This window comes from Neopelma chrysocephalum, unplaced genomic scaffold, assembly GCF_003984885.1.
Source record: "Neopelma chrysocephalum unplaced genomic scaffold, ASM398488v2 Primary Assembly neopelma1_85, whole genome shotgun sequence".
In the NCBI taxonomy this organism is placed as follows: domain Eukaryota; kingdom Metazoa; phylum Chordata; class Aves; order Passeriformes; family Pipridae; genus Neopelma; species Neopelma chrysocephalum.
In genome coordinates this window covers 3,631,196-3,657,939 of record NW_020897747.1, presented here as the reverse complement: position 1 = coordinate 3,657,939, position 26,744 = coordinate 3,631,196, and the positions used below count along the sequence as shown (strand labels likewise).

At 41.8% G+C, this 26,744-nt stretch overlaps 1 protein-coding gene across 1 annotated transcript; it reads left to right on the top strand.

Annotated features, from left to right (window-relative positions):
• The first annotated feature begins 1,473 nt into the window (after positions 1 to 1,473).
• On the top strand, positions 1,474 to 17,946 carry PLEKHS1 (pleckstrin homology domain containing S1). The gene is made up of 12 exons (XM_027692265.1): positions 1,474 to 1,558; positions 2,894 to 3,028; positions 4,345 to 4,420; positions 5,095 to 5,202; positions 5,887 to 5,982; positions 9,437 to 9,550; positions 10,543 to 10,658; positions 11,951 to 12,160; positions 12,397 to 12,498; positions 13,908 to 14,043; positions 14,838 to 14,928; positions 16,653 to 17,946. The coding sequence occupies exons 2-11, from the start codon at positions 2,934 to 2,936 to the stop codon at positions 14,904 to 14,906; spliced, it is 1,122 nt and encodes a 373-aa protein (XP_027548066.1). The 5' UTR covers positions 1,474 to 1,558; positions 2,894 to 2,933; the 3' UTR covers positions 14,907 to 14,928; positions 16,653 to 17,946.
• Positions 17,947 to 26,744: the final 8,798 nt, after the last annotated feature.

The window sequence follows — 26,744 nt, the reverse complement described above, 5'->3', positions numbered from 1 at the left end:
TTTTGTTCTCTTTAATATCTGGGTGGAAGAAATCATCAGGATGGCTTCTACAAATAAAAGAAATTCTGCAGGTACAAATTTTTATTTTTTTTTTTTAACTAAGATTTGTCAGTAGTAAGGCTGAATTTGGTTTCAGTCCATTCTTGTCAATGTATGATACCATTCTCTTTGCCGTCCAGCCGTCAAGGATTTTGTGGCAAACAGTAGGTGCAAAACAGGGGGAAATAGCATACTAGGAAATTTTGAGATCTCATCTGGACGTACACTTTGTGATCATTCTGCTCCTCTACTTCCTTCCTTAAAGGAACTGTCTTACATACAGTATTTCCCTTTATAGCAGGATTTTTCTTGTCCCTGACAAAGACATTGAACTGATATTTGTTAAAAATGTTAAGATCCTTAAAAATTAACTAAGAACTGGAAGGTACAGTCAGTATCTCCAAGGCACTGGTGATGAAGCCTTGCCTCCACTTCAGACCACAAAGTTTTTCATGTTAAATTTCCCCGAAGTTATGCATATTGTCTGCTGTTCTTTGCTAGAAGATCCAAACCGAGGTTACCTGTGTTCCTTTCAGTCAATGGTTTCTTAAAAAATCTTAATATACCATTCATGGTTTACATGCTTAAAAATTGAATGAGATTGCCACTCCTTTTGTTGTATTAAAGTGAATTTGGATCAGAAATCCACCAGTGATTAAAAAATGTGAATCTTAAACCATAGCTGGTCACAAAGTATGAAGGATCATGAACAAATACATTTAAGTATTTTCCCCACAAGGTTTTAGCTCAAACTTTACTTGTAAGACTTTTTCCTGTTTTGCCATCATGATTCACAGTATAAGATGATCTATCCTTAGCTGATTGAATGCCATCTATGAATTGCATTGGGGATGGCTTTACTGTCTTTCAGACCACTAATTTTAAAGTTAAATAAGACCAGACTCCAAAAGTTAAATAAGACCATTTAAAGAAGACAGAGGCCCATGATATCTTCTGAGCCCTCTACATTTTCACTATCATTTGCTTGCAGTTTGGGCCGGTTGTCAGCCGTAAAATTAATATCAGGGAAGCAGGGCCTGGCCCTGTGTTTTATAGCCTTGATTTGTGTTTCTCTTCTCTAATTGTAATATGGTTTATAGCCATTTAAGCACAGAAACCCAGCCCTCAACAACAATTTCCAGTTCAAGCAGGTCTTTGTAAGAGATTAATTGGCAACAAATTAAGTAATGATGCTGTTCATTTCTTTTTGATTAGGGAGAATTCAAAATACATTTTGCCCTGAAGGTGGAGTCTGCAAGCACGGATTCCTCATCAAATCACCACCTCTTCAACTTTTCAGCTCACAGGTATACCAGCACAGATTAGTCATATTTCAGCAATCCTTCAACAAGCAGCTGTTATATCTGCTATCCTGAATTTTAAGGACAAACAAATTGCTTTCTCTTTGGCAGAATTCCTGGAAAAGGCGTCTTTTCGTCCTGTCCAAATCCAGCAAGGGGAATTACATCCTGAAGTATCTAAAAGGCCAGCATGTAAAAGGCTCCATAGCTGTTGATCAGTATGTAACTCAAACGCATCACCTTTTTTATTTTAAGTCATGTATCAACCCTCTTCAGAGGCCACTGGTTGTACAGACACTTTGTCCTGACTTAGGTTCTTGATTCAAATCTCACAGAAGTCAAGAAAGAGTCCTGCAGGCTTTTGTAGGATTTGGGTTCAGCTTACAGTAGGTAGAAGTAAAAATCCTCAACTGCTTTATTAAAATTTAATACATTTATATGAGTGATCATGGTGATGCTGTATCTCCAAACCAGACATCTTGGCTCCATGACCCCAAAGGCTGTATTCCTGTAGCAGAAGATATTTTATCTCCTGTGAGGACAGTGCTATGCATTCATTCACATGTGAAGAAGGATTGGCTATGCCCCTCTTACCTGTGTCACACAACCTTTCCCTACTTACAGCTTCACAAAGGTGCTTTGCAGGCTGTGCAGAAGTCTCCTGACTTTCATGCGGCCCTTTGGGCTGATGCTGGTGCCCCACTGCCTCTTACTCCATCAAGAAATTGCTCTGCTTGGCTCGTTTGGGTTGGTCATTTCATTCCTCTCAGCACAGTGCCTGCTGCAGCAAGATTGGGTGTCACTGGCTTTGTACCAGCACCCTTTACCGTGTACAGATGGTGTGAGATACTTGGAAGGGAAACAAAATGCAAAGATTTTACTCGTCAGACCTGGAGCTTAATACTCTAGGCTCCTGGAATTGTTCAGCATGGAGGTCCCTGAACAACATTGCTGTTGTGCTTCTTCCATTAAATGGATTTACTTTGTGAAGCTTTACAAAATATTGCAGCTTGCTCAGTGGTATGTGGTTACATTATTACCATCATTATTGTTGTTATTATTTTTATTAACTTCTTGGAAGTTAATGGAAGTAATGCTTCAAGTATCCATTAAGAGTACTTCTGTTCCTTTTCCCCTCCATTAAAACACTATTAATATACAATTAATTTCAAATCAAATGTATTGTTTTATAGTGGTTAAAAAACTTCTTCAAGAAATTTTTCTTACTATCATTTCTTTTCAAGATTCTGTGTTAGACCAACAGCCTGCTTTTCCAGAAATGAGGATCCAAAATCCAAATCTTTGCAAAAGTAGATTTAATTCTTTTTTGCTTGGAAGTTTTCTTCACTGAAAGGCCATCCATTTTGAATATTTGTGCTTATTTTCTTGAGCTTTTTTTCTGTGGAAAAATGTTTATCTTTTCCCATGCAGATCTCATCATACTATGCTATGCTCAGAGTAAAATATACACATACACTCATATATGTGTGTGTGTGTATTTGTACATATGTATGTATAGCTATATGAGATGTTTCATATGCTTATCTTAACAGAATCATAAGTATTGAAGTTGGCATAAGAAATTTTGAAATTATGGAAACAGTGAGGAAGATGTTTAAATGCCTTCCTGAGCAGGTGATGTCCATCAGTACGGGAAACAGATGTTACTACCTCATTGGGGATAGCAGGTAGGCATAGCAAGATGTGCAAATGCAGTATGACATTACAGTTAAGCCAATGGAACACTAAGCTGCTGCCCCAAGGCAAGGTCCTGCACCTTCACAGCCGCTCTCTTCCCTTCGTGTGTCTCAGCTACTGATCGCACAGCTCTGGGATGAAATGATTCAGCTGTTTGATCTGACAGAAAACAGCTCTTTTCTATGTAATTTCCCCCCTCTCCCTGTGGCTGACCTAATTTTTTGCTGGTTCAGGCGGGTGAGCTAAACCTTCCCTGCAGCCACACTGTTACATCCAACATGTGAAAGTAGTGGGAACACAGGGCTGGGAATGGGGATGGCAGTGGTGGTACATCAGTGTGGCAGCACCATTTCAAACTGTACCAGTTAAAGGTCAAGAAAGAGCACAGAGACCTTTGTCTTCTCACCCAGCAAAAGCTTCTGCTCCTTATGGATAAATCACAGGAAATAATATTGCCTGAAAAGTAGGCTATTAATCAAGGAAAGCAGATTGAAGGCAAAAGTTCTCCCAAGGGAAAACACATCCCAGAAGTACTGACTGAGGCCTTTGCTGCAGCAGGGTGGCATGGTCCCTGACATGGTCCCAGGCTGCAATTCAGCCCTCAGCAGAGGCAGAAACTGCTTCTGTCGAGGTGATGAGCCAAAGCTCAGTTAGGCGAGGGAGGATGTTTGTCACACTGCTCCTATGCTGCTGGTTCTCAGCTTCTCCTCTTCAGTTTCCCAGTCACGAGTGTATCAGGGGTTTTTTTTGCCTTTATGCAGAAGAGCAGCTGATGTGTGAAATTCTGATAAGCATAGAAGAAAAACACATACCTGAGTGTTACTTGAGCGTGCCACCCAACGCCTTCCCCCGAGGCTCTGCTCTCACACCCCTTGCTCAGTGGGAAGCATTCCAGAATTAATCCAACTAAATACACTGCAAGCACGAAACAGGGCTTCAAGGGTCCTTCCATGGCATATTTCTCATCCTCCTTACTCAAATGCATTCCCAAGCCTTGTTAGTTCTCTTTGTGGCAGGACTCAGCAGAGCAGCCTCACACACAGTAAAGAAAGGAGCAAGCACCATCCCCACCTCTCCATGTCTCTTGCACACAGACACACAACCCCCCTGCAAAACTTTTAGTTCCCAGCCTTGGGCTGCACCTCTCTCAGGTCAAACTTTGCCATCTGGCTATGACCACCCGAGCAGTCTATTAAAAGAAAGGTGCAGTTATTTTTAGCCCCTTAGGAAGAAGTGTGTAGACAAATGGATTTTCCTTGTGTGTTACCTGTCAATAAGTTTTCATTTCTTATGTTCCAACCTACAGGCAGGAAACGGAGGACTGGGTGACTCTGATATCTTCAATCTGCAGGGAGGACAAACAAGGTGGATGCTGCCCTCAGGTGACATTTTACTGTACTTGATTTCAGGGGAAAAAAGGATGTTTCTATTTCCGTTAAAAAACTGCAAAGGAGTTTTCCTGATTTTTGCCCTGCAACTTGGCTCTGGCCTTGATTATTCAGAATTTTCATTCATTCATTTTCCATATAAATCCTCTACCCTGGCTTTGTGCGTTAAGCAGGTATTGCACAGTCTGCGCTGGGATTGATTTTATATTGAAGGAATCTCTTTAAAGAGTAAGCCATATGGAAATTAGGAGATGATTGGTATTACGCTTCAATGAACTGCACCTTTAATGCACTAGAATGAAAACCTGTGTGTTATCCTTACCCTGTGTATTTTTGTTATATTAACATGGTGTTTTACAAACCAAACCACATCTAGTCTGCCAATGTTATGAACCAGCTGGAAGCCTTGTTAGTTCAAGCTCAGGCCCGAGTTTCTGCACCTTTTCAGCCAGCCAGGCCTATCAGTTCACACTCGGCACAAAGTTACTTACATCCCTGCAGCTTCCAATCAGCTCAAAGTGCCAGCAGGGCAAATTTATGTCTCCCTGAAAAATGCAATGTAGACAACCTGTCTGAAGTAAAATGTGTACTAGTAGGATGTGTTGGTACATTGTAGACCACACCCATCAGATGCCTGTTTTCTTAGTCTGCTGTTACCTTATTTCTAGAACCAAGATCTCCCAGATCCAGAAGTCAGAAGCCGGCCCTCCTCTTTGCCGCTATTCTTAAATTCCATAGATGTGACCAGTTTCACAGAAAGGCAAAGCTGCCAGAAGGTAAACAGATTAACCATCCTTAATAATAAGTCTGTGCCTAGGGATGACTGTGAAATTTCATTTGTATAGTTGCTTTTTTACATCAAAAGTTCTTCAGATCTTCTGCAATGCATACCTGGGTGGTCTGTTCTGCTCTCTGGTGGGGGTTCCTGAGTAAGACCTGGGTGATAACATCAGAGGGTCCCCATGAAGGAAATACTTTTGAGTAATCTCTGCTTGTAAGTAAAGGCAATGAGAAATTATATTCATTGGTTGTCTAAACTGACTGGCAAAGATTACTGGGTGTGAAGTAAGCCTCTGAAGATTTGCTTTGACATACCTTGTCATGGCAAAGGCATGTGATGATTGTCTTGGCAGCTTCTAGCCACATTCCTCCTGTTTTGTAATTGTGTTTTTCTTTGTCTCTCTCATTCCAGGCTTAGAAAGAAGTTCAGGTTCAGTTCCTCTGTGCCTTACAGATTTTCCCCTCACTATTAAAATAGAAAGGAAGGAAAGTGCTGCTGCTGCCCCCAAGCAATTGCAGTGCCCATCCCCTGGTAACAGGGTGATGTAGCAGCCAAGGAATTGTTGGGTTTCTGTAGTCACAAAGCTGTGTATAAATGGGCCAGCTAGAGGAAGATGAATGCGGGTGAAGCACCTCCACTGTGTCTCTATGAGGAATCAACTTTTTTCTTTGGTATTCAGGAGAATGGTTGCTCAGAAGACAAGAACAGGCCTTATTCAGATCCTGGCCCTCATCAGGCTCAGTGTGACTCACCAAGAGGAGTGTTTCCCAGCCTGGTGAGCAGAAAAAATCAAACAGCTCTTGTCTTGTTCAGTCTGCAGAAGTGACTATTGGCTTTTATCTCACCTGGGTATCTGTGACTATAGATTATCCACCTGCTTTCCCAACACATTGAGTTGGTTTTCATTATGAAATTGCCTAGATATTTAGTCTGTTTTCTTGTTTAGCACTGAAAATAATCTTCTAAGAACTTGCTTGAAATACCCTGTTTGTTTTTGGAGGCAGATCCTCAGAGTTTCTGTGCAGCAACTGCAACTTATGGCAGCTCTCACAAACTTGATGAAGAAAACTCAGAAGTTGCACTGACTGAGGATTTGACTTTCCCATCACATTTCTCAGCTGTGCCACAGTTGTTCCTAAATGGTTTATTTCTTCAGCCTTTGCCAGTAGCAATTGAGTCTGAGTAACTGAACTACAAAACAAGGGCTTGCTAAGTTGAGGCACACTTCAGAACTGACCTTCTGTCAGCATAAATATGACTTCAAGTAATTTCACTTCCATATTTGGCAGGAACGTTTGGAAAGATAAAATATGAATGTTATCATGTATTATTGGCTAAATGTTCTGACCTGTGTTCTCTGAACAAGCGCCTGCAGCAATTTTCCTCTGCCGTGGATTACTGCCTTTGCAGCAGAACTGAGAGGACAGGAGGTACAACCAAGACTTATCACACGAGTTTGCAGTTAAACCCATCTTTTATTGACAGTTTATGCACTGGACTATGATCTGGAGTAGCTAAGACACAGGGCAAAGACTCTGTTCTGCTATGATAGCTATCAGGGTGGTAAATCATGCTGCAATCACCACCCTTGTATATAGGCTGACAGCAATATGTATGAGATAATACAGCTAAATTTAGTGCAAAGAAGTGAAAATAGCTGAAACTACATTGCCATGCCATGGCAGTCAGCATAGCTCAGCTGATGCACAGTACTTTATAAAGCTGCAGTAATTCAGTTGTGATTCTTAGCTCTGAAATGCATTGAGTTAACCCTTGGTCTGATTTTAACTAGTTCTGCTCCAGGTGCATACCAAGAGTCTCTTTGTGTCTCTTTCTTATATTAATTCTTCTCATACTTACGATGCCTCAGACAGCATATATTATTTGCAGCTGTTCTGACTAAGGCAGATTGACCATGACGGTTAAAAAAAGGAATTTGGATTTTACCTTTCTGGCCTAAGCAGAGGGAATAGCAGGAAGCTCATATTTCTGTTTTGGCATGTGTGAAAATAAATAACCTTGTTGTACAGAGAACAAGAAACAAAAATATTTGTTCGTTCGATAAAAATATTTCACTTGCCTCATAAGTTTAGCATCTGCTAACATCTCCAGACCTATTCTCTGCTCAGTGACATCTAGACAACTGACTTCCTGATTAATCCCTTGTATTTACTTCCTTTTAGAAGTATGACTTCCCATTCCAAACATCTGATGCATTTTGCTTTTTATCGGTGGTTCCCTCATCCAGGCCCAGATCTCCAGAACACTTTGTTCAGTAGTCGTTATTCATGCAAATGAGCCTCTCCATGTCAGGGAGCCTAGTCATGCTAGCAGGGACCCTGGAGAGTTCTGGGGACCTGGCTCCTTTTCAACTCACACTTTGAAGCTACCAAACCACATCTGACTCAGCAATTCAGCTTCAGCTGTTTTGATACACAGCTTTCAATATCAAAAATACATCAAAATAAAGAGCCCTGACTTACACCACCCTGTACCTAGGCCCCCTTGTTGGGATCTGTTACACACATCTGATTTTCTGAAAGAGAGGTTCCTCTGTCTAAGGGCAATACATAACTTTCCCTAAGGAGCTTACAGATAACAATTACTCAGTTCTTCTCCAGGTATCATTTCCATCCGGTGCCACAGCCAATTTTATCCACAGTGTACTTTCTCTCTAATGTAAATCCATATTATGGTTCAACAGACACTTGAAGGACTTGTCTAGCTATTCAGTTGAGAAAAACTGTACACTGAGGCTGACTGCACTTCCCTGCTGGTAAGACACCTGGAGGAATGGAGATGTTGACAAACTGCTTTAGGGAAGCACAGGACTGCTGCAGTGTATCCTCCTTCTTCTCATTATCCCTATAATCTGTGGTGGTGCCAAAGAGAAACACTATGCAGTTGGCAAAAGATAGCCACTGTCAGTGACTGAAAGCTCAGTTTGGAAAGCTGATGAGTGCTGAGATTTCTTAGGAATTGGAGAATCTCAAGACTTAATAAAATCATTTTCTCTTCTACTTCTCTCCAAATATTTACTTGCTTGATTGATCCAAAGCCCCTACAAAGACACTAGGAGACTCATTCATGACTTCAGATCATGACCACAGAGTCAGTCTTGTTTCTGCTGTGGTTTTGTTCTGCGCTTCTTGAAGGACCGTTTGGAGGTTTGTTCTGACTCCTGCTGCGTGAGTTGCTTTTAATGTCATTCATACCAACAAGGAAAAAAATACATTAATCATCCTTAATTTATATTCAATGCCAGTTTCTTCTCTTTATATGTAAGAAACTAATTAGTTTAATTTACTTTTCCTTGAAAACAGTAATATATTCATGGCATATTTAGCAATTATTAAAACGATCACCATGGAAACCACAGATGTAAGTGTAGAGATAAAAAACAGTTGCATCACAAACATGGCATAGAGAATTGCATTGGGAGGCAGCTAAATACTAATTACCATACTCTTCACTATAGTGAAGTCAACAAGGAGACATAAAAATAAATAATTTATCTTTGTGACTTAGAAAGGTAAACTTGATGGAGGGACTAACTTCTCCTTGACTTACGAAATTGCCTCAAACTTAATGTTTCCAGTATTTATGAAGACAGAATATCACTTAGGATACAAAGGGTTCAGTGTCAGATCTCCAGTCTTTTGGGTATCTTCTTGTTCATAGAACAGTATGAGATAATAGATTTCTCATTAGTCAGGGAAATCCCAAATTCATTCTTTACTTGGTAGCAGTTAAAAGCTGCTTACAAAGGACAAATATGCCCCAATCAACTCCTAGATTTCCTACAGATTTTTTTCCTAGTGTAAGGACTGAATTGCAAATAAAAAATCTTTTCCATGCAAGTGACCCTAAATTCATCCAGATTCATACATTAAATGTTTAACCCACTTAATTTTTAAACAAAATAACAAGCTGTGATCACGCAATCAGTTGCAACTGCCAGGTTACCACAAATCCACCTCTGAGAAGTGTTAATACCAGTGACCAGTTTTGTCTGTGTGCATTGTATTTCAAAAATACAGGAAGGAGCACAAATATAGAAACCTTGTTTCTAAAACAGGCTTTCTCTGAGCATATCTTACTTCAAGGAGAAACGTGTCTTCCCATGTTTTCTGTGAATATGTGCTGATTCTATTACTTCTCTGTGTAAATGGAAAAATACATGTTAATCTGTATAACTGATCCCATTAAATACAAAACCATTCTTTTAGCAGGATAAAATTCTGGGAAGAAGTGAGGAAAATCTGCTGCCATCAGATACAGATGAAAACGTCCAAAAGGATGAAGAAGATTATTACCAAACTCCCAGCAATATTTTAGCACAGGTAGTTTATCAGTTGTGAGTTCTGTTCATTTGTTAACAGCTCCAAGGACACAGGAGACATTTAATGAGCCAAAGAGGAACTGGTATGAGGAAGCCCTTGTACCTTGCAAAAGGAATACATAGATAAAGCAGTAGGTAATAGAGCTTTCATTTATACAAGAAAAAATACACTAGACTCATTCAAAGGATCTTTCTGGTAGAAAGTGGCATTTTGACAAAAACATTGCTGATTTTGTTGAAAGTCCCCAAATTGACTGTTTCATTGTAAATGGCTTTTGACTATTGTATAACAGGGTGGGAGGTTTTTTCTGAAAGTGAAAACTTCATTTAGAGAATGTAACAGAGCATTAGTTTTATGTATTTTAAAATATAATTCTGTTGAAGCATCAGTAAGCTGCATAAAATGAAGCAGTATGTTTAAAACGCTGTGGTACATTTTGGTATCTACATTTCACTGTGAAACAAGGGAGCAGGAGAAATCATTCTGGTAATTTTAAACAAATTTTGACAGCTAATTTGGGAGGCTAGTTCCTCTAGGTTTCCCATGGACTTAGTGGTCAGTAGACGCTAAGAGGTCAGTTTTCTGCAGAAATCACAGTCTCTCCCAAGACTGTACATCTGACTGAATAACATTACTAATATGATTTTGTTATGTAATCTAAGTGCTCTAAATTAAGCACACACAAAGTACAGGTCTCTTTTTTCAGTATGCTTGGATTAAAATGTAACTTTTTTGGGGGGGGTAGTACTTTAGAATATAGCTGGTTACATCCTAGTCTGACAGTGTTAATAATACCAGCATTAACTTGTAACTTTCAAATACTTTTCTAGCTCCCAGTTTCTGGGAGTTGACTTATCTGGGGACAGCCAATCTATATTAGCCAATGTGTTTAAACAACACAAGCACTAAACAAACTAAGGAAATTAAGATTTTTTTTTTCTGTAGGCGGAGCAATAATATTAACATCTTATGTTGTTATGTGTTTCTGACAGTGCACTGCTGAAGTATCAAAACCTGACCTTACAGCTGGAACTGATGCCCCTGTGCAAGAGAAACCAGTGCAAAACAACCCAGTAAAGGAAAACATTTATATGTCAATGAAATCACTGTAAGTAACAACTTCATTAAGGTTTGCAAATTAAGTGACATTTTAGGACAGATAGAGCTGACATCTGTGGCATTTAGAAGGTGTGAAGGCTGCATCTTGTTTGAATGAGTCCTTGTTTGGTCTTGGTTCAGATAATTCAGAACTCAGTGGAGTACTGGAGTCAGTTCCAAACTCATCAACGTGAAATTTAAGCTCACATTGCAAACTCATGCATTTAGAGAGGCTCTCACTATACGATGCAGTACTTTTTGTTGATTCATACTTTTTCTAGATTTTCATGACCCAACAGTCCACCACTTTACTGAGACACTGCAGCCAAGTTCCAACAACCTTTGGGACAGGTACTCTCCAAGCAGGCAGCATTATCTAGTGGTTAAAAGAGAAAAGTAGAGATGGGGCATTAGCTCCTTACTTTTCCATTAAGAAGTTATGTGAGTTCAGTCATCCAGTTCCTCACATTTGCCCATTGAAAGAAGGGATTTGATGCTGTGTATTTTGAAGCTACAGTGCTTGGCACGTCACAAAAAAAGACCTAAACTTTGTGTCACAGTTTTAGTGCCACAAGGAAACTTTACAATCTCCACAATACAGCACTAAATACTGAAGAGAAGTGTGCCTACACAGTAAGGCCACACCTCCTGAGCCAGAGGACTGGTCAGTAGCTGTTGGCTATGTCCTGCCATCTAAAGACAGTCAGATCTTATGCCATATCATGGGAGGAAACTGGAAATGCAGACCCACTAACCAGCTTATTCCAATAGATTTATTCAAGCTCGTCTGTGTCTTTGGGAGCCCCCCGAGGGCATTACTATAAAATTATGTCATCTGAGTTAAAACATACCAAGAACAGCTTTTGCTACTATCCCCAGTCTTGTTTGGGGCATGGTGTGAAGTCAGGTCCAGGCATTATAAGGCTCATCAAAAAAAGCTAAAATGAGTTCAAGCATGTCTGAGTTATCGTATGTCCCAGGGGACAGCTTTACATCCCTGCAGAACCCACTACAGCCAAGGCCAACAATCTATACTCGGTTTCTTTGTCAAGGCATGCTGTTAGCTGGGATGTTTTCAGGGTTAATAAATAGTTTTTACATACTGGCAAGGTTTATTTTGAGATTTATGGTCTGTTTTTAGAAGGACTGTTTATTTTACTTAGCTTTAATTCTGTCCACTGGATATTCTACAAGAACTTGTTATTCTTTGCTTTACTGATGACTGTTTGATCCAGCTTCAAGCACCACAAGAGTCCCTGGAATGGTCAAACCACTTAATTTTTTATCATCATTTCTCTTCAGTAGGTTGCTGGATGAGAGACGCCAGCTCACGTGCAGACACGATGGGCTCCCATCTCCTCCCAAATGCCAGGACAGCAATGCATGTCCAAGAGACTTGGAAGCAAACAGAGACATAAAATCCCCAGAAAGCAGCACCAGCCCGCAGCCAACCCTCCTGAGAAGGCAAAATTCATTACCACTTTCAGTGGTTCAGTTGTCTATACTGCTCAGGTGAGTGTCTTCTCCATTTTGTTGCAGAGAAGACAGACATGTTCATGGGTTTCAGCTGAGGTGCCAGTAGAGTGTGTGAAGCCTGTCAGCATTCAAGAGGCATCTGGATGATGCTTTTAGTCATATCATTTAATTTTATGTAGTCTGCAAGGAGTAGAGAGTTGAGCTCAATAATCCTTATGGGTCCCCCTTGAGATATTCTATAATTCTATGGTCTCTGATGTTTTCTCTCACAGTCAAGTTACAGATGAGACCCAGCTGCAGAAGTTGGATATTTTTGTACCCCTGGCTGATATTAACAGTTACCTAAAACTTACTGAAGCAGCAGGAAGAATATGGTAAGTCTGAATGTCTTGTGACAGTGCCTGTCAGATGTGAATAAGGGACACTCAGGTACAGAAGTGTGCAAGTATTGACATCCATGTACAGTTATGGCACTGCAGAACAGGGCAAGGTTAGTGCATGATGGTACTTGAGTGATTCCTTTCTGCTCTTTCTGACTGTTCATGTTCTGGAGTTTCTATTTCAACTGCTGTTGGAGAGGGCTCTATGGAATCAAGATCCCTTATCATACTGTGTAATACTTAGTGATGAAGTCCCACCACAAAAGCTATTCTTCTAATGTTGGTGTGAAATCACTTAATTACTGCTGGTTAGTTTTATCTTTGAACCACAGTGATGGTGTGTCTCAGAGATAAAGTGAGGGGATATAGTTGAGGTAGGGTCAAGACAGCCTCAAGCTGATTCGAGTTGGATGTGAGCACAGAATTATCTCTGAATTAACCCCAGCAGTGGTTCAGTGCTAGGAAAGAGGGCTAGGCAGAGATGTTATGGGCTAGAGCACATGCATCCTCTTAGTAGTCTCATTGAAATTTAGTGTTCTCCCAAGACCTTCTATATCAGTGACTAGGATAAAGAGGATGGAGCAGAAAAAATCCTCAATGCATATTCCTGTCCTTCCTGTTCATCTTTCACTGACACACAGGACTGAGAATGCTTCTTTTGCTACTGCTCTTATATTCACACCAATCAAATGCACTGCATAGCAAGTCACTTCATTTCAATCACTGTCAGCAAGAAGAAAAAATACCATTGCAAAAGGGTCTGAAAATAACCTCAATAACTGAACTTACATCTAAATCTACACAGCCTTCTCAGTGGAAATTCATGTTTAAAGACTGCGAGCTTGTTCTGGAAGGGAACAGAGCACCATGTCTGACTGTCAGGTCAACTAATCCTAAATAGCTTGTCATCAAGGATAGTCTATCAGAGACCAGCAGGCAAAAGATCCTGGAATTTCCATAACGGTCCCATCTGGACAGCAATGGGTCTCTGATCCTGGCAGTTATATAATGGATAAAACAGATGATAATAGTTTTAATTTTGTTCTCTTGGGATGACTTCAGAAATCATATCAGTCCAACATCAGGCTAAAACATCTACAGGAAATCTGGGCCACTGCTTTTGGACTGGAATCCCCAACTTGGGTGAGCTTGCTAGCACCAGTCTCACTTGTTAACATGCTGCAACGTCAGTGTCATGTGCTCTTTTAGGAGGATGCCCTTTGGATTGATGAAGCAGCTTAGTTTCAGCTAGAACCAGATCAAAAAGTTGCAAAGTCATTCTACTTATATATTATTTCCAGAGGGCAGTACCATAAATGCAATCCTGTTCAGCCATTGCCATCTGTGAGCAGTGACTGGATATCCTGAATGTTTCCTTTCTTGCTGCCCTCCACATACCACAGCGTTTCACACTGGACTGGTCCTCACAGACTGGGATGTTTGTTTAACCACGGAGATCATGTAGTGGCTGTGAATGATCTGCAACCACAGGGTGTGGAAGAGGCTTATTTCTTCATCAGCAGGTCCACAAGAAAGGAGGTAAGCTTGACTAACCTGAAGGTGATAGTCAAATGTATCAAGCCAAATGAGAAAGCAATTTCCTTTTTGCATTTCAAGAGACTCTGTTCAAACCAGTTTACTCTGGTTTAAGTTTGGCATGAATAACTTCAGTACCAAACAGCTCCTCGGCATCATTCTGATGTGGCATCTCTTATCCCTGGGCTATATGGGGAATGCAAGTCAGCACAGTGGTGTTGGAGGACTTGATCTAGAAGAGCTTGAGCAACCCAAAGAGATTCTACTGGGCAACCATAAATTAGAGTTACCCGATATTTTTTGGCCAAGGCCTAGGAATTGCAAACTTTGGGAAATAAACATTTGCCTCTAGTCGATGTATAGTTGCTTATAGTGGTTTTGGGTATTGAGGGCAGAGCCTTAGACTCCTACCTCCTATTGCTTATCAAGTCCTATGCATCTCCTTGTGTGATACTATGTTTTTTGAAGAAAATGGGATATTTCTAAGAGGTTCTTTAACTCCACTGTGGTCTACTACATGTGTTTCTGACAGGTGGACTCCTATTTCAGTATACAGGCTCGTGACCCATACCTGAACACATTCATATTTGACTTTTGCTGAGAAGGTTGAGGTCATCAGAGGCTGTTGCCATCTAAAGAAAAAAAAGCCAGTCTCAGCAAGGAAAAAAGTACTCATCTCTCTTTACTAGGAAATTTCTATTTAACTAGTTAAAATACAAGTCAAATACACAGATGCACAAATGTTGATCAGATAAAGCAAGCTACAAAAATGTCCCTTTTTTTTCCTCTTTTTTAAGGTGAAACTTACTGTATGTAGGATTCCACATTCAGATATCTTCCATGCTAAAGGCTGCTCATGTTCCTGAAAAAAAAGACCTCAGTGATTAAGTAAGTACCAAAGCTCAAGGGAAAAGATCAGGGAGAAGAATGTGTTACACAGTGTATGGAGTTAATCTACCTTCTTGAGCTTCCAGGCATCTTTTGTTGCTGAAGTACAAAGAATAGAGAATGTCGATTTCATTTTATGTCCTAATAACTTATTTTTTGGCATGAATGGCATGTATTTGGCTTCTATTTCATGTTGGCATGTGTTTCTGCTACATGAAAAAAAAGAGAGGGTCAAATAATTTATGTGACCTTTGCACTGTGTATACTTTGCATTTCAGCAGAAAGTACTGGTTCATGCCTGGCCTCACCTCTTTACACTGAGTTACATTGACTTATATTGAACTCCTAGTCAGTTAGGGGTGTGCAAACACCAGGCATCTGGGACAAAGCCATGTTTTTCCTAGACTCCCTTTAGCCACAGAAAGGCACAAGGAAGCTGAGAGCTGTAGTGTTGGAGGGAAGGCTGGTAAATAGAGTGTTGTGTAGTGATTCAGTGGGGCCTCCTTTCGTATTATGCCACTCTTATATTACAATCACACGAATACATTCAAGGGATGACAAGAAAAAGAGCTGGTTAGAGAAAAGGAATGTGTCTGGAGCACCTTTGGGTTCCAAATTGGCATCCAAAATAAGCCCTAAATGAAAAATGAATTAATGGATTTGGGAGAAGGACTGGCCTGCTCTTTGAAAGTGTTGCTGGTAAAGACAGATGGGAAAACCAGAGAGAGAAGTCATGTATCCAAAGGCATGTGCTCTCAGCCCAGTGCAAACAGAGTTCACTGAAATTGTTTTGGTGCTACCTAGTACTGCCACAGGGATGTCAGTGGCACCGCAGATTTCCAGATCAAGTACTCATTTGTTTCCCAAACAAGGATATTTCATGTAAATATTTTTTTGTGGATATGTCCTCCTTCCATTGCTACCACAGGAACAAGAACAATTTTTAGCTAATATCACATCAAAAGAAACCTGATAAGCAACTGCCTGCAGGGGTGTCTTTAGTGGATGCTAAAAGGGAGTTTTGTCCTGTCTTACAGTGACCTCTGTTGCTTACAGAGCCATGGTGTGACATGGCCTGTATGTATGACACATACCTGTGCTCTGTATGAACATGTACACATTGGCATAACCATGTTTGTGTGGGGCTGTATTTACACACATATATATTGCTGTAAAATAGGTCATGTTGATACACAGTGGTGTGGCAACAAACAGAATCACTGGGTTTGAGTACAGATAATTTTATCTTGCCAGATACAACCAAAATAACTCCTGGGTTTAGCAGGCATGGGATTATTGATATTAAGAGATTTATATAGGCTTTGACTAAGGTGGATTTGGCTCAAAGGCAGTATTTGTCCAGCTTCCAATTGAATTAGGCCAAGTCAGCTACTATAGTAAGAAACTACACTCACTAAAAATCAGCATTGGTGCCATTTAACTGCAGTAGTAAATTTGACAAATGTGCTTTGTCTATCCAGTCTGGACTTTTAAAAAAATCGTTAGAAAATTTTATTTAGCTGAAGATGAAAAGTGTCAAGTAACTCAAAACGAGCAAACACAAATATATATACAATCTGTTCAGACTCAGCTCCTGTTCAAAAGATTAATTTCCAGACTGAATGTTTTCACAGCCTGTGTCTTCTTCTTTTGAGATAAGAGTGTTCGTGACATGCTTGTTTCTCAAGGTGGGAAAGGATTATGTTTTGATATTTCTGTTTCAGTTCAAAGGCCTGTTTGTGCTGAATTCTGAATAAAGACAGAGGGAAACCCCAGTTCTGGAACTACAGAGGCTGAAAATGGAAGAAGAGACATGGAAGAAGAAGGAGCTCTTCTCCCAAGCTACTATGGGGCTCCTTTGCTCTGTACTGTTTCTTTGAGCACAGCAAATCCATTTCTGCCTAAGGAATCTCTGAGGGATGGGATGGCTGGCTATCATTATACAGGGCTTCTTCCAGCTCTGTAACTGTGTCAGCCTGCTAGGACAGTCCTCATGGCCTGAACCCTAAAATCACAGATCGTCTAGTTCAAGAGTATCCACCAGGATGTCATCCTCAGTCTTTCCTGGCCAAGATTTGCCTAAGCTCTTCTTCTGAACTTCAGAAAAGGAAAGTCCAAACCTTCTTGTGTTGTTCCAAGACTCATCTCTCTCTAAAATTAGGAAGTTTTTTTCTACTGTTTATCCTAGACATTTTTTTTCAGCAGGTTAACCTGATTTTTACTTGTCTTGTTTTCAGTGGGCATGGGGAGTATTTGGATTTCCACTGCTCCAGAGGAATCTTCACTGTGGAAGGTGTTTTTTTCTGCCTGTTATCCCTACTCTTTTTCTTAGACCAAGTATCCTTCATTCTTTCATCATTTTTTCAAACAGTTCCTGCAAGTGGTCATATGTCACTGAACTACGAGACAAATACCTTGTGTTTCCAGTTATAGATGAACAAAGGAGGTGAGAAACTGAAATTCAAAGAATGTCTTCAAAAAGAAATTCAAAGCCATGGAGCAATTTTCTAGAACTTCATAGAGAAACATTTCCAAAAAGAGGTGAACTAGTGAAGAAGCTCCCATGTGGTGGTGGGAGAAGAGCCCCTCCATGTAACCTGCAAGAGGCATTGCTGTTGAAGCAGTTGAGCACTGCATGCTGCACCTGTCAACCATGGAAAAATGTTACTTTTGGACAAAAATAGGATTTGGGTAGTTAAGTCCAGAATATTTCAGAAAACCTGGGGGGATTACTTCTGTACTTCAGTAAACAGTTACTGATGTGTTACTACATAATTGATCATTATGTCAGCTTGCACAATGCTAAATGCAGATAATTAATGTCACATATTGGCTGATTCCTAACACAGAGATACAATATGGAAATGACACTGATACAGTAAATTCTGCTAGGGTGTGTGAAGTTGTCTGCCCACATATGATTAATAAATATGTTAACACTTAGAACACATTGTAGGCTGCAAAATACCTCACTTTCTCCTAACACGGCCCCTCTTTGTCCTCCAAAGACCACCTGTAACTTCCCAATAACCTGAAGCTGAGTCACTAAACAGCCCTTTTTAAAAAAGCTACCCTTAAAAAAAGATCAGCTTCATTCTGGAGCACTTTTTCCCCAATGTGAAAATTTTATGTATCTTCAAATGAGCAAATTCTGCTAAATCTCTTGGCTGCTTCTAGAATCAAGAGCAAAGGGAAATGATTTCATGCATGGTACTGCCCAGTGCTCACTTTTAGTCCTGAAAGACCTGAAGGGAATGTCTTTAAACCCATGTCATCTGAGGGGTAACTGGTCATTTTTTAGATTACCTATAGGTATTGGAAATGTGTTGTGTAAACACACACTCCTAAAGGAATAGGTGCTATCGTAACTTCTTGGTGCAGCAAGAAGCTTGTTGTTCCGTGCTGTCAAAATCATTTCTTATCTGGTCTCCAGGTAAGTTTTGGGCTATTCAGGGTTTCTGAACAGTAATGTTAAAATTGGCATGAGATGAAATTCAGTGAGTCCACAGATTAACAAATCTATGTAAAACAGCAGCAGCATCTGCAAACTGGGTGTATGAGAGACAAAACCCAACCAACTGCAACAGAGATTATGTGATTAGTTAGCAATTAACATGCTCCTCACTAACTACTTTATTTCCTCTCACTGAATACAGCTAGTGCCTTTAGGTTTTTTCCCTGTTTGTTAATTTGTGACACATTCCCATGCTGCACTCACTGTATACTGTCTGCTCATATTGCCCCCTGAATTCCCAAATACGAGTCATACTCTTTCCACCACTCTAGCAGGAAGAATGCAATTACCCAGGAGAAAAGCAAGTCATGGAACAGAGAGAGGGTAATGGTAAGAGAAGTCTCCATACGGGTGTGAAGTCACTGAAGTTAAGAAAAATAAAAAGCCCATTGAACAGCAAGAACAAACCAGCCCACGCAACCCCCACACTTCCTCTCAAGGGCGACACTGAGCCAGAGACAAGCTCTGCGTAATGCAGTGCCTGGCTTCTTTGGAGTCCCCCAGCCTGGGGGATTGAGGGGATATCTAAGTATCTATTAGGGATGTCTAAATAAATCTCTATGTATTTAACAGAGATATCTAAATATCTAAATGCCTCAGTGTGGCTGGAATTTTTGCAAATGGAGTCAAAGAGGAGTGGCTGCAATAAAGGAGAGTGATGTCAGCCTGCACACTGGGGAGAGAGTGGATCAGTGGTGAGCTGGAGACACCAGGTGCTTAATCTATATTTTGCCCCAGATTTTCTGGTCACCTCAGGAGAGCCATTTCCTTGCACACACTCAGTAAAATTCAAGAAGTAATTTCAAACACATTTGCATCATGCTGTCTCTTACCATGAACGTGATCTCCAGCATCACATTCAATACTATGAATTGCTTTAGCTCTGAGAACATTGCTGGAAAAGCCTCCATCAGACCTGCACATTACAGGCATAAGGGCTGGTTCAGGAATGCTCCATGCTATGAGGAGAAGCTGATGTGCCCATTCCATGTTGAGGGAGAAGTCATCCTTAATATCCTGTAGAAACTGGCTTGCCCTGAGTTGCCCTTCAGACCGCTCCATCATGAGGCAATGCTGGGTGATGCTCCCACTTCCCTGTGAGGAACTGGCTCACCTCATCTGTGTGCTGCTTATGGAGAGCTGCACCCAGCAGTGTCTATGGAAATCTCAGTCAAATGGATTTCATCCAGTACTTCAGGCCCGTTAGGGGACATACTAATAGTTAAAAGGGTTCTTCCTTGCTCGTGCTCCCTTTGTCACGGCAGGGGCTAGAGAGTGTACTGAATCCTCAGCAGAAAGCCTTAACCACAGGACTGTCTACCTTTGGGTCTATGCAGCTGACAAGGTAATCTGACATGCTTTAAGAGCTTTTTTGGTTTATTTCCCAGGGATGAACAGTAGTTCCATATATGTGCCTTGCTGTAGCCAGCACTTCCCTTCCTGTAGGCTGGCCAGCAAGTCACTGCAAGGAACTTGGAGTGTGACAGGCAGTTCCTAGGAATGCCACTGGAATTTCAAATGTTCCCTTTGGCCTTTTATCACTTTCTAATTTATTGCATCCTTTAAAGAAGCGGAGAGGCCAGCCAAGGTTGATACACATCTTTCATTCAGCAGGAACACATTAAGAGAAGTCGTGTCTCTGCACCGGCACAGCGGAGGATTCTCAGCAACCAGGAGCTTTTTGCTTGCTGCTGCGCTGCTTGGTGACACAAACGTCCCGCTTCCACCTTACAGCAGGACCAGCTCTTCAGAGGGCACCAAACCAGTGTGGTGGCAGCAGGACTGGACTTACCACAGCAAGTGTCTGGCCATGTTCAGTTTTCCATCCTGAAATGTGCCTGGGTCGATCTGTGTCTGAGAATTTGTTTCTTTTACAACCCAGCAGCGGAGGGTCAAGTTAAGCAGTTGGTGGGAGCACTAAGACCATGGCTATCAGTGGTGCTAATCCTCTGTTTTAAAATGCTGAATGTTTGTGATGTTCATCATTATGGACATCCCTGAGCCACATCCATTTTTTTTCTGCCTCTATAAGCTTTCCCAAGAAATGTATTTCTGTCTTTGTCTATAAAACACAGAGCCATGGTTTATGCTTCAAGGGCTGTTGGAAGGATACTACCTCCATCAGCAATGAAGGTTGCACATTTCAGGAAAAGCCAATGTTTTTGAGTATTTGCTCCTCAGCAGCCCCTACTGATCAGTCACCTATTCCACACCAGGACTCATTTTGCCCAAATAACCTCATTTAAATGCTTAATGTCCTAAAACTGATTAGATGCCTGACAGAAATTCTGGCCTTTTCCCTTCAATTTGCCCTTCTTCTATTTTATTCAATGTCCAAAGTCATTCTTCACAGATGTCACTTTGCTTCCAAGCAAATGTCCTTGTGCTTCAATTTCTAAGAATAAAAGTTTCCGAGAAATCCCCAGTATTAGAAAGTTTGCTGGGGAAGAGAACAGAGAGGAAGAAAAACTCGGTCATGAGGAATACCTATAAACAGCAAGAGGGAATGTAGGTAGGGAAAAAGTAAGTAAAAGATGATAAAACAGGAGTTCTCTGCTCTAAATATATTTTTGTTATATTTAGTGATTAAAAAAATATGTGCTTAAGGTTATTTCCTAGCATCAGACAAATGGCAGTAAGTAGCACGTACTCTTCAAGATCAGCTAAAATGTTGAAATAACTCAAAATAAATATGTGTCCAGTCTCTCTGGCACCTGGATGAAACATGCACTGTTGTCTGGGCTTCCTGGGACTTTCCATCTGTTTGTCTCATCTAAGTTCTGCCAACAGCACAAGTGCTGAGGAATAGTGCAGGGATGTTTTGGTGTTGCAGCCAGGAGATGGGGGGATGTCTGTGCCTGAAGGAGAAGGTGGTCATTGTTGTCATCCCCACAGGAGACCCACATCTGCTGTGTCCCCAGGGGCTGCGGCACCACGTGATAACATCCAAGAAGGGCAAAGGGAAGAAAAGTAGCAGCTTCAAGGTGTACCTGGAGGTGTGATCTGAGCCATAGTTCTTCACCTCAGCAAGCAGCTGTCCTGTGTGACAGGCTCCTGTTCAGCTTGTCCTTGTCATGTTTGTTCCTGGTTCTTCATGATGAACAGCCCAGGGTCACAGCCAGATCTGTAGCAGTCAAAGGTAAGATGGATGTCTGCTGGCCCCAGGCATAGGAATCAAGCTGCTTGCTTGAATGAACATCTCAGGAGCAAGCTGGAAGACACCAAACTGGGACATGAGATCCCAAACACCTGCTGGGTTTGACTGAAGCCACTGACCATTCGTTTCTGTTGCTGTGTAATTCTCTAATTGATTAAGCATCACATTTCATGGCTGGTGCAGTCTGCAACCCTCTCAGATCTTCATTCGCTCCAGCACACTCTGCTGATATCATATTTATTACAGATGCATTCCAGAGTCCTTCCCACCTTTTCTCTCTGCCTTTGGCTTAGTCTCTGATTTGCAAGCGAGGATCTCCAGTTGAAATTAGTTCTCCTCCAGGGATTAACGTGAGAAGAGAAAAAAGGAAGAAAGAAGTGGGTTGTCAACAGAAGGAAACTACTTGATTTGAATCACTTGGTGGATGAGGTACTTATGAGCCTGAGGGTGTCCCCCAGTCCTTTTGGTTTCATTCACAGATGGGAGCAGATGACTGGCAACTCCTCTGAGGATGTATTTGAAGTGGTAGGAATCAGGCTGACTGGATGGCAGCTGTTCCTTTGGTTGTGTTTGGTGTAAAAACCAGGTGAATGAGGGCCATTAGATTTTCCTGCACTGCCCCATCCAGAGCCCTTGCAGAGCCCATGGACACGAGAGCTGCTGTCACATCTTGAACTGTGGTCTCTATGGAGCAGGGAATGTTCATGTCAGGTTTCTGCCCTGGTCCTCCAGGGGGGATGAAGCCAAGACACTGTCAGCAAACAGTGCTTATAAAGGAGGTTTAGAAATGTTTAGGATGACAAAATGCCCCTGAGTAACTCCAGCTGAAGTGGGGCGGGGGAGTCTGCTGGTGGTGCTGGTGTGTGCACTGCTGCAGGGAGGATGTGGACCGCCAGCTGCTGCTGACAGCAGCTCCAAAGAGTCCTGCCTTGCTTGTCTCCCACCCTGTTGTCCTCAGCCTGGCTTTTCCAGTGTTGTGAGTCATGCCAAATGAACGCAGGGGACAGCATCCCACCCCACCAATCTCTTCAGGCAGTTGGGTAGTTAGTCATTTCCTAATGAGCTGTCTGCCACATTTGTCCCTCCCCTGCCACTCCTTTGTCAAATACAGAATACTTCGGATTTTATATAGCAGAAAATCAGGAACCTTCACACACTGACTGGAAGTGTTTGCTACGGCCCTGAGGGCACCAATAGTCCATAACAGCTCTGCTCAACCCACTCCAGGTGTTCCCTGTGGCCCAGGACCCTATTTCTGCCCACCCAGGGCTGTCAGTCCCTGCCCCAGCAATCCTGTGGGATGTTGCTCTCCCCCACCTGGCTGTGGGCCCCACAAACACTCTCCCTGCAGAAGAGCTGGGAGGAATGAGCTGGGCTCTGAGTGACCATGAAGGTGTTAGAGAAAAACCAGGCTCCTGCTGTGCTGCAGAGCTCAATTCCTCAGATGGTCGCTGGGTAGCAGCACAAAGAACCGAATTTCAGCTTTAACACCCTTGTTCAGGCAAGAGATGTGACCAAGAGCAGGGCAGAGAGCCAAGCAAATAACATAGCCTCAGTAACAAGTGAAATCCAACCTGCCTTTCTCTGATTGAGGAAGCCCTGCTGAGATAAATGCTCTGATCCATCTCTTCTCTGAAACAGGAGCTCAAAAGTGGGTCACATCCTGCTGCTGGCACAGCCACATTTGGGGAGTTCTCTGCTAGGAGCTGACAAAGGACCAGAGCGGTCAGAAAAAATCTGCTTCTCACAACAGAGTTCACTGAAATCACTGTCTCTGCAGGGAGGAAGGTGATGTGCAGCCAGGAAGGGTGGGAAGCAGCAGGAGTCAGCACATGTAGAACCTCACAGCCAGCTCTGGTCTTGCTGAACTCGGCTTCAAAGTCACCCTTGTTCACATTTGTGTCCTCATGTCCCCTTTTCCTCAGGTGCACCACTGGTATCTCTTTCTGTGAGATGATGAACTTTTTTCCTCCTCTGGCCTTAACAACCAAAACAATATATAGAAGTAAAGGTGAATGAAGTTTAATTCAAATGCCAAATGGGAAAGCTTAGAGGTTTTAAAAACAGTTTGTTTTATGTAAGAACATATTGGAAACTGGCACAAACAAGTCCCTATCTGCTCTGAGATACCAGAGCAGATGTGACAGAGTGGAAAAAGCCTTTTCCGTGCCAAAGTATTTGCTGGAGATTTGATAACAAGGTGCCATTGTACAGCACTGGGTAAAGGTCCAGACTAGAAAGGAGAAAGAGAGGAGGCCTCCAGGCTGTTCAGGACTCTGCCTTTGCTCCTGCACTGAAACTCCTGCCCACAGACAGCAGGTAGAGCTGGTTAGATACAGCAAAAAGGCAGCAGTCAGCTCTCCTGTGTTGTTTTTCTTATCTGCAAACAGTGCCTTGTCCCTTCATTTCTGTTAGAGGGCTGTAGGGTCCTTCTAGCTTTTCTCTGCACTGCTTTGGAGAGCATTAAATTCAGCACTCCAAATGCACATTTATAATCTGAAGGAAGATGTGAAACTTCAGTACAGGAGCTCCAATTTCTAATGTTGGCACTGACAAATTTTCAATGATTTCGGTGAATTTCATTCATCCCTGTCATATTTCCCCCTAGGTACTAATACTATGTGTTTTACAAATATTAACACTGAATGTTTTGCAAACACAGTTGATTTGGAAAGGTGGCTATTGAATAAAATTTCAGATTGCATCCTTTGACTATAAAGCCTAAACATATAAAGCACCACCCTCAAAAGTGATGCTCTTATCTGTTTTGGTTCTGAAATGAGCAGCATCTGGTTTTCTGTAGCTAAGGAAGAATGGGAAAGTTTGGGCTGCATTCTCTTTTTCTCAAAATTCATCTGCTTTTTGTCCCCTACCAAAGAAAACTCACCAAAAATTATTCAGACACAGAAAACACATCAAGGCAATAACTGCATCTATGCCCTGACATGGTAACAAGTCTCCCACATAATCCCCTGAAGCAGTCTTCAAATTCAAAACACAGTCTCAGTCAAAATCAATCCCTAATTGCACGAAGGATGTATCTGAAGTCACACTATCTTAAAAAGCAAAGAAAAAGCTTAGATGGCAATTTATCTTAATAGCCTTTACTAAGCTCAAATGAGCAGACAGGTTTCATCAAATAAGAGAAATACTTTAACCACCCCAATGGCATTTCAGTTCTTTTCCCCACTCCAAGTTGCTACCAATTGTTATTTCACATCAAGGTGTAAAGAGACTCCGGCACCTTGAAGTTCCCTTTAGCTGCCCACATGCTTTTATTCTGCAATGCTTTGCAATTGCCCCCCCAGCAGCCTCCTCGGTAGCAGCCACGGGCCGTGGGTGCTTCTATTTATCACAGCCAGCCTGAAACCCACTGCCTGAGTCAGCACAGCCAGGGAGCTGCTCTCCTCATCTCCCCTCTCCCCTCCTGCTACCCTTTTCAAACAGAGTTGCTTTTAGCTCATTTATCTGCCTATTGGGGCGATATGTAATCAGAGCAGGAGTCCTGATGGGAAATACAAAGTGATTCTTTAGAGTGGTTGGCTTTGAAAACTGTTCTGGGCACTGATCAAGCAAGTGTTACAGCTGCCCCTTTCATTTGCTCTGCCTTCTGCCCTGAGTCTGCCAGCATTAGACAAACTGGAAGAGCATCTGAGATGTTCACAGGCCCATCTTGCTTTAGTAAAATCTGGTATTATTCATGTCAGTATGTGAGTCATTTGATGTGAGGTTAAGGACACAGACTGATTCATCCAACCCACTGTCCAGGGTACCCTGATGTGGTCTGTCTTTAACACCACAGAGATCAAAAGTCCCCATGTATTGACTGTGAAAAGGTGGTACCTTTTCACAGTCAGAACCTCCTCTCTGAACCAAAATAACAAATGCTTTCACTCCTGTATCTCTAATGCCAGCACTGCTCAAAGACTAAAAGAAACATTTACTCCATTAGGAAAAATGGAGCCATGCCCTAAGTCCTAATTAATGACACCTGCACAATAACACTGACATCGGGTTTATCCCAGGTCTGCATTCCCCAGGGGACTTCACATGCTGAGGTCAGAGAGATGTCCCTTGGAATCACCAAGACAAAGGAAAAGATCCTGTCATACAAAATATTCCCACAAAATTCTTGTTAGTTCTATTTAGTTTTCCACATCTGCTTATATGTCCTCCTAGGCAATCTAAGCAATCTAATCCTGTTATTAATCTTCTTCCTTTACAATAAAGAGAACAAAAATAATTTATTCCTGAGTTTGGATTCTGAAAAGACTTTTTTCCATACAAAAGAGGCCAAGTAACTGGGTAACACGGAGATGTCCCAACATGAAGGTGGATGAAATGCTGCGGAATTCATCTACCCACAAAAAACAGCCAGTGGAAGTGCAGATACAAGCCAGAAAGAGGGAGGAATGAAAGCAGAAATACCTACAGCAGAGCAGGCAACTAGAAACAGACGCCAGCACTAAAGCACTGAAGCCATTTCTGCTCTGCTGACTGAAGTGAGGCCCATCACCATCTGTTCCACATCAGGGCAGGATTGACTGGGTCAATCCAGCAGATGCCAATGTCAGTGTCTTCCAAGACACACAGTTTTGTGGTTAGTTTCAGAAATGAGTTTGCTTTTAAAAAGGACCCAACCTTTCTTTCTGGGTAACGGTACAAACTGATAGCAGGAGGTAAAGAGCCACAGAAGGCAAAGGTGCCTCACATTGAAAGCCAGATTCTGCTAGTTCTGTGTTACCAACTGGCACAAACTAATAGAACTGCAAATCGGCCTTTTGTGAGCCCACGCACATACCTGTGTTATCCTTGGAAGTGTTCAAGATCAGGTTGGATAAGCAACCTGGTCTAGTGAAAGGTGTCCCTTTCACTAGGGGGGTGGGAACAAGATGACCTTTAAGGCCCCTTCCAACCCAAACCATTCTATGATTCTGTACTCCTTCTCTGTAGGAATAATCATTCTTGAAAATGCAACTACGGAAGCAAGAAGATGTCAGAGTTGTGACTAAGATTTGACTTTGGGGTGCTTATTCCAGCCCCTCATACTTAGTGCAAAAATTAGTCAGGAAAAAGACCTCAAAGGCCCAAAAAAACATGCATAATTCCTTAAAGATTCAACTTCTAGAATCAATTGCCTGCCAA